The sequence below is a fragment of the Perca flavescens genome, chromosome 15 (genome assembly GCF_004354835.1).
Source record: "Perca flavescens isolate YP-PL-M2 chromosome 15, PFLA_1.0, whole genome shotgun sequence".
Lineage (NCBI taxonomy): Eukaryota > Metazoa > Chordata > Actinopteri > Perciformes > Percidae > Perca > Perca flavescens.
The window spans coordinates 6754799-6763181 of record NC_041345.1 but is presented as its reverse complement, the minus strand read 5'-3'; the positions used below and the strand labels follow the sequence as shown (position 1 = coordinate 6763181).

Genomic DNA, 8383 nt, shown 5'->3' with positions numbered 1-8383 from the left:
CGCTTTGGCTTGACAATGTTGTTCTTTTTACCAGACTTTCAAACCACCACCCACTACTCAGATTTGTTCATCAGTTCAAATGTATGAAGTGAACCAGAATGGTAATTCAGTCTGATTTTGGGGCTAATTTGAAGTTTTGCATTTTGTCACGTACGTCATAGATGTGAAACACTTCTAATCTAGCTGATTTTGTTTCAATATTGTGACTATATAAGTGATATGAGAAGGAAGAATACAAGCAGCAGTTACTATGGAAATGGACAACGCCATACTTGAATCTCCATAAACAGAAAAAGAAAATAGTTGATTAATGTAAGGAGGCTACAATTAAACCTTCGTGAGTTAAAAGTCACTACGTATCAGTTCACTCACCTGTGTAGACCGGCATCAACATGTAGAAAGCAATATTTCAATCTGCTCTGTCTGCTCAGTCCACTCTTGTCCACCGCGCTGTTTTACGCAAACACAGCTTTATACTCTATATATATAATAGCTAATTTTTACAAAACAAGCTAAAAGAAAAGCTGTCGGTTTGTGGTCTATTTTTCTTAGTTTGCAGGGAATCTTGAAATTTTGACAAATTCTTATAAACTTAAGCTGTCTGAAGAAACCATCCTCTCCGCTGGAGCGGTAAATATGGATGCATTATTAGACCAAAACAAATACATGTGGCTACTTAATATGCACGTGAATGACGCAATCGTTATGTTCGTGTTCTTCATTCTTGATAATGATGCTGGTTGTGTTATTATTATTTTGCCACAGCATCGTTTCATTGAAAATGAGGCATACAGGACCTGCTTATCAGTCCATTCATCATTAAAGCTGGGCTTTTCCACAACTTTTCACTTCAGGCTCTTTGACAGTGATATTTTTGTCAGCCCATTTTCCACCAATCAGGACTGCATACTAAAACCATGTTTCCATAATAATAATATACAATAATAATAATAATTACAAGGTCCTGATTATTACAGATTCCCTGGATATTACATTTTGATGTGATGTCATAAAAAAAAATTATGTTAACATGGCACACTAATAAACAAGAAATTTTGAAAAGGGCACTTCATATCAAAAAGGTTGCCGACCCCTGATTTAGATAAATGAGATACTATTAATACTTGTACATTACTGATAGTTCATTGAGTAATATATGAATGAATTCATGCTTTTTTATGCAGGAACACACACACACGGTTTAAATCTTGATATACTGTACGGCTGCATCACAACAATCTCAAATATCAGTGGTATTACAGATGAAATTTTTAACCCTTTCCTCAGTCAGAAACAGCAGGAGGCTGCAGTGCATCACATCAGAACACGTCAAGTAATGTCAGCTGTCAACCACAGACATTATATTAATGGCATGCTCTGCAGATTTTAAATAAATCTGAAGACCTGGGCCTATTTTAAAAGAGGGATTCCGAACTAAGATCAGAGCATGTAATCCGATTTTTCATTTGATCTGGATCAATCCTGCCCTTTGGGTTTTTCAAAACTTTGAACTCGGTTTGGGATCTATTTGAGCCAAAAAAATAACAGGATTATCCTGATCCCATCAGAAGGATGGATTCAGTTGTGATTTTTCGAACCAAATAAAATCAGAGAGGTTGTTTTTTTTTGAAGTGAATGATCACAAAAATCTATGTTTACTGATGATATATACATTTCTTCATATTTGAAGCATATATGAAGCATGTCACATCTAATGAGATATGGTAAACATTATAACAAACATAACAAAATAAGGAATGTAAAAAGTTTGTTTATTAGTGTTTCTGTTTCTTAAATGAAAACAAACAATGGCTATTTGCGGCCACCGGTATTTTGCCTACCTGTTGTTCTTTGCTAAGCCAGTAGGCTACACTGTTGGTTCCATTTAAGGCTCTGGTAAACAGGATTTGGTAATCCTGAAATTTGGTATTTTGGATCACAGTGATCCAATCCAATGTTCCTTTAAAAAACTGGCATGAAAGTAAGATGGATCAGGTGATCCTGGATAGCAAAATATGGGATTTCCAAATCCGGATCAATTTTATCCAGATTCAATTAAAAAAAAAAAAAAAACACCTAGCTCCTGCTGTTCTCTGGTGCACTAATGCTCTCTTGTGGACAAAATGTAAAGTGAGACCAAAAAAAGCACACGCTAACAAGTGAACAGTCTGAGATCACTTTAAAACAATTGTTCTGTCAACTGCAAGATAATCAATGAACACACGTCTAAAGTGACAGTTGAAGGAAACGGCGAAAAAGCTATTTGGTATTTGCTCAAAGTTTATTAAATACACAGTAGAAAATAAAATGAACAAACGCTATGACAGTTGAAGGAAACGGCGAAAAAGCTATTTGGTATTTGCTCAAAGTTTATTAAATACACAGTAGAAAATAAAACTCTGTTACCATCCATTGCTTATCATAGCATGTGCATGTCTCCAAAGAAGCAGATGTGGAGGGTCGACACAAGCACTGGGTAAAGGTTGCATGTTGTTACCCATCTGTTACAATCCTTGGGAAGTATCATGAGTTTCCACTAAATTAAGATGTGAGCAGTGTGGTATCAAGGCCGGGAAAATGCCACAACTATTACACCAGTGATTTATAAACAGTTTTCATACAAAAGTAAGATCTTCCCCCCATTTCACAGCTTCACTCGCAGTTGATTTTCAGAATACGATTCACTGTTCATCAACAGTGAGCCCTTTCCTTGTATTGATTCCATGATCTTTTTGATCAGATGCCATACAAACATGTTTTATGGTATTTTAATCAATATTAGTATCCTGAGCTTTAGTGTCACGTGATCTAAATGCTGTTTCAGATTCACTTTTATCCCGCCAAAGATAGACACACTGATTTATACAAACGCATAAACAATCCAAAACATTGAAAATGGCACCACTAAATATTGCTTACTGGTAGCCTTAATCCAGAACAAAGAAATAATTTGGTTAGAAGTCATAATTAATCAATACTGGTTGAATTCTGGTACGAATGATTTGAAAATCAGTCTCGCGTGGTAAAAGAAATCAGTTTGAAATGGTAAATATCGTAGTCTGTTCATATTAAACTGCGCTGTCGTCAGTGTTTTTGACAATCATATTTTTAACATCCCTGTCTTTGTTCTTGAGTTGCAGCATGGCTTTTTCTTTTTTCATTCATTTCACAATGTGGCTGTGGGCAATTATCTGGTTGTATACTGTGTGTTGGTGAAAACCCCATCTTGGTGGAAGATTGTCTAGCAGAACATAACGTTCAAAACACTGAGTCAGCTAATGACATCCTGGACTAAAGCTTGTTTAGAGTATGACCAGTGCATGTGCAAATATGTTTAAACATCAGTTATTTGGTGGACGACTGTCACCACATTGCAATGACTATTTTAGTTTTATTTTGATATTTGCTTATTCTGGTAGACAGGTGCTGTGAGAAAATACTGGTTCCTCTGCATTGCCTACAAAAATCAATGTTTGTTAATTAGCTGGGCTATAAGTGCTCTTCACGGACCTACAGTATGTACAGTACCTTCAAGGCTTGCAAATATATAGTATTGAATTGCCTCATTGCTTAAATTCTGTTTATTATTGCTGCCAAGAATATACATTAACATAATTCCAAAATTCATAACAAACTGAACAGAAGATGCTGTGATAAAACCAAACTTTGACAACTAAACCTTTTTAAAACACACAACCAATATCATGCGTCAAGTCTTTTCTGTGTCTAACACACATTTGTAACATTAAAAAACAAAAACACGAATGCAACACTTAAAGGATGAAAAAGTCAAATATCTGAAGCACTTCTTCGGAGGTTCTTTTTCATGCTTTAATACTTGCTGCATTGTCGTAAAGAGTGTGGCAAGTGTGGCGTTTCTGATTCTTAAGAGAGCTTGGAAAGATTAAGGGTCTCCTATGTTTCACAGCCTGTGTCTAGTATCAGTGTCTTGCCAGTGCACCCACAGTTTCTATCGGTGCTCCTGAGTGGGTCTACATCCCTGAAGCAAATATACAGTATGGATGACCTCAAAAGACACATTTCAAATGTACACCTCAATGATCTATGTGCCTGCAAAAGTAGCAATGCATTCTGTATTCTGAAAAAAAAAAAGGACAAATAGTTGTACTGTGAGTGATTAAGTATGCAACAGACCTACAGTGGACATGGTTTTCCAACTCTTTGCCAGTGCTTCTGAGACGTCACACTGTGTAGGACGTCACACTGTGACTGAAGTGGCAAGTTTTAATTCACTCCTTCAGCAGTCGACTACCAGATCTTGCACAGCCTGGGCAGTTGTTCAGTGGAAATGCCAGCCACATCGGGCTACTGTATCTGAACTGGCCGCAATTTAGACGATCCGAGTCATCTCTGGTAACGTTCATTTTACATCCCCAGGGATCAGTCGTCTCTTTCCACTTAGAGCACATTGTGCTTCCTTTTTATCTTTCATTGTGTCTAGAGTGGAGGACACAGATGCCAGTGCTAACTCCATGGTGTCCTATTGGAGTCAATTGCTATTAGAATGGCAACGGACTAGACCGACAGCTGATCCAGTGCAGAGAGCTCTTCCCATGGGACAGTCGCTGTTCATGTGGCCGGTGGTGCTGAATCGCTTCCTCAGGCTACCTAGAGATGTGGCAAAAATTAAATAAAAATAATAATAAAAGAGTTAAGAGAATACCAAATTACCAAAACATAGCTTCTCTTACAACATAAAATAAAGAGGGTGAGCTTTTGTGTATACACATTTTGTTTAGAATCACAAAACCTCCTGTATCAGTTACTCCATCAAAATACAAAGTTGTTTTTGTAATGTTCTATGTAATAATGTCATACTAGTATCTTATTCTGACCATGAAACAGAAAAAAAATAAAAAATAAAAAAACACAGCATGTCTTGTGTTCTCTGCTTACTTTTTCACTGATATGTCTGTGTGAGAAACAGCATCCGCTTTGATGCATGTTTTCCTCCCATCAGTGACCAGAGTGTTTACGCTGGTCCAATCTGCCCCGGAGCTCTGCATCATCACCACCGCCGCCACTAACATTTATTTCCCTCGCTCCAGGACCGCCCTGTCACTCAAGATACCCCTCAAAAACATCCAGCTCGTTGTCCGTGTCATAAGGGACAGAGGCCGGGTCGGACAGCACCCCGAGGTCCACCAGCGCCTGGTCCATATCCTCAGGCAGAAATACTATCCCCACATTTAGGACGATGTACTCCATCAGAAAGGCATAATAGAGGATCAGGACGTTCACAAAGAACAGGCCCAGATAAAACATATATGGAAGTTCGTCCAACAGCGATTCTACCGAATCTAGCTGGGCATAAATCGGATGGGTCATAGAAAAACAAGAGAGCCGCGGTTTGGGTCCTTGCGGGGCCAGGATGTGGCGGACTGGAGTTGCTGGTGTCACCACTAGAAATCTGTCTGCTGGGGTGACGGGGCGTCCATTTCGGCTCGTCCCGATCTGCAAACAGTGATTGAGAGGCAGCTTTTAAGTGCTATATTTTATCTGTAAAAAGGTACAGAAGAAAACAACAGCAACACAGGCCGTAACATTCATAGCTAAAAAAATAACCGGCAGAAAGTATCAAAATACCCCGTTAGCTAGCTCGACGCATTCTTTGGGTTTGCGGAATTCAAGCCATGCCAGCTGGCTGGGGCTAAAAACAGTAGCATGCAATGCTAGTGAAAAGAAATGCGAACATTTCTAGAAGCAAAGTTATTTGGAGTTTTCTTGTATACCGTTAAACATCCGTCCGGGAAATACGAAACATTTTAAAAATACTAGTGATGTTACCCGTGAACCCTCTGCTTCGAGGCATGTATCGAAAACATGAACCAATTTTCTCGATTTCAAAGCTCGATTCGTTTGGAGATAATCACGTGACCAGTGACGTCCGAAGCTTTGTTTCACACACACCCACGTCACTGCTTTCGAAGTTCAATTCAAAAGCTGCGCGAGCAGCGCGACACGGGGCTGGGGTTGTTGCAGTAGAGAGTCAACCGAGTCAGGAGAGTTAGTTAATAGAGAGATTATTATAGCCAGTAAGAAAGTGTATAGCCAATAGACAGTTCATAGCGAGTAGCCTAGTTTATAGTGAGTAGAGAGTTAATAACAGAGAGTTTAGAGTGCCTTGCACTGCCTATCTCACCTATTTGGCTGAGGAGACAATGTTTCTCTAGGCTACATAGGCCTAATCACAGAAATGAGAGTGAAATGTGCAATGTGTTCTTCATTCATTTCCCTCCCAAATTGATGTATTTGTTTTCAAAGACAAGACAGTTCACAACCAAAATCCTAACTTTATAGTTCTTTTTTTTTGGCGGAGAAGGCAATTACATTTTTATTTATGCAAGGTCCCACATATAGGCTTAGTTATTTATGTCATTATTTATTTATCAATGAATTCATACTCAAAATGTGTTCATCTTCAACTCTAAAGTAGAGTTTAGATTCTCTGCCCAAGCCCGAGCCCGCCAGACTTTCGGGCCGGGCCGTTATTTTCCGCCACTATCATGGGCCGAGCCGGGCCAGGCCGGGCCCTTGATCAAGATTTTGTGTTTTTTACTAGGCCTATAGCCTAATTGGGTGGGGAGAAAGCTATGTTATAATCAGAAATAGGAGAATTACCTTTGAGCAAGTTTGGAGGAAAGTCGGAGGTATGGAACCATTTTAAACAAGTCGTGGGCAGTGACAATATGTGTCGGCTTTGTTGAGTGCATTAAGTGCGGCACGCTGTCGCCTATAACAGCAAATAAAACGGGGACTTGGATGATGAACAGACACATGAAGCAGGCTTTTGCCGTAGCAGAAAATATGATAGTCAGCCTTCAACGTCCTCATTTGTTACTTCTCCAAGCGGGAGGGCAAGGCAAGCCCTCACAGAGAAATACGTTGAGTTTTTGTTTTTTTACGTTTCTTCATTCAGATCCATTTGCGATCCGTTCCATTCTGAATAAACAAACAGCGCAGTTTACATCCTTGTTGCATTATTCATTAAGATCATTTTAAACAGATTTCTGCAGTTCAAACAACTCTGAATTGTATGAGAACGTCAGACGTATTAAAAAAGTGTCGGGTTAAAATCGGGCTCATGATTCCAGTTAATGTGTCGGGCCGGGCTTGGACACAACGCGCACGGGCTCGGGTTGGGTCGGGCTTACTCTAAAGACATTCATGGCTAATAACTGTGAAACAGTTTGTGACACAATGCTATCCCTAACTTCACCACCAGATGTCCTCATAGAGTTCTGAAGCTTCGAGTAGTGAACCTTTTTTCGATACAATTGGCTTGAAAGCTTCACTGCTTCAGAAAGCTTCAGTTCGCCATCACTAAAAAATACACGCTTTTGCCGATGTTTTCACGGCTAACCGTACCTAACATTTCAGTCAAGTGCATCAAAACAGTCCCGACCACAAAGCGACACCTGAAGCCTCGGCAGTTAATTGGCTCGCCGCTTGACAAGCTCTGCTGTGATTGGCCTTTGAGGACGTGTCGCGTGCTTTAACCGTCACTGCTAAACGGGAAGTGAATGTTGTAGTTTCCCTACACTCGCTGTTGTATGCTGCAATGTGGGGAGAGAACAGCAACTCCCAGACAAACCACACACATCAACCTGTTACGTAATGACCCCTCAGCGCTGCTATCTCCGCCTATCACCTTCTGTTTGCGAAGTAGCTATCTCTACGGGAAAGTGGGTGTAATGGATTGATTTGCGGACTCTAACGTTAGCGAAATAACGCGCCTGTCAAAACATCACACCCTTTAAAACCACAGCCATGTTTGGCCGGTCACGGAGCTGGGTTGGAGGACAGGGGAAAGCGAAAAACATCCACTCCCTGGACCATTTGAAGTGAGTGGCTAGCATAAGATACGCTAACGTTATCCTCTATGATAACAGTTTGAGAACGACTGTGTCAGCGTTATTATCATTAGCTAAACGTTAGTTGTTAACAGCTAAAATATCAGCACTCTACTAACGTAACTGTAGCTGTCCAGTCAGCTAACGTTAACTCAAATGTATGGTTGCTGTGTCGTTTATATTCTGTTTGGCAAGGTAGATAGACATGTGAGCTAACGTTAGCTGTTAGCTTAAAGTGAAAATCCACCCTAAAACAGAATTGACACTGTAACGTTACTAACCTTACCCAAATGGTTTTGGACATTAATAAGGCCAGTGTCAACCATTAACTATCCATACAAGCTGACAATCGAAGCATAGCCATGTAAAAGGCCTGCACAGGTGTTTTCAGTTCTTCTTGCTGATTAGCTAGACATCTGCTCAGATTAAATCAAGTAACGTTAGGGGAGCTATGGTGGCAATTGCCATTTAGAATGACATAACTTAAAGTTGTCCCACCACAACAGGTG

General features: G+C 39.9%; 2 protein-coding genes across 6 annotated transcripts in view; one reads left to right on the top strand and one right to left on the bottom strand.

The window, feature by feature from the left end:
* Window positions 1–3563: 3563 nt before the first annotated feature.
* dexi (Dexi homolog (mouse)) lies at window positions 3564–8254 on the bottom strand. 4 transcript variants are annotated; one of them, XM_028598710.1, is made up of 3 exons: window positions 8161–8254; window positions 4918–5475; window positions 3564–4629 (listed from the first exon to the last, which is right to left on the bottom strand). In XM_028598710.1, exons 1-2 carry the CDS (start codon window positions 8176–8178, stop codon window positions 5080–5082), a joined length of 414 nt encoding a protein of 137 aa, XP_028454511.1. In that variant the 5' UTR covers window positions 8179–8254; the 3' UTR covers window positions 3564–4629; window positions 4918–5079. The 4 variants fall into 4 exon arrangements, with proteins under 4 accessions (XP_028454511.1, XP_028454515.1, XP_028454513.1 ...); XM_028598714.1 differs by lacking the exon at window positions 8161–8254 and adding an exon at window positions 5809–5893; XM_028598712.1 differs by lacking the exon at window positions 8161–8254 and adding an exon at window positions 5608–5887.
* clec16a (C-type lectin domain containing 16A) overlaps window positions 7616–8383 on the top strand; it is a 47333-nt gene continuing 46565 nt past the window's right edge. For both annotated transcript variants that reach the window (XM_028598709.1, XM_028598708.1), the window contains exon 1: window positions 7616–7865. In XM_028598709.1, coding sequence (XP_028454510.1) covers window positions 7792–7865 — 74 coding nt within the window. In that variant the 5' untranslated portion in view covers window positions 7616–7791. The remainder of the gene's footprint in view (window positions 7866–8383) is intronic.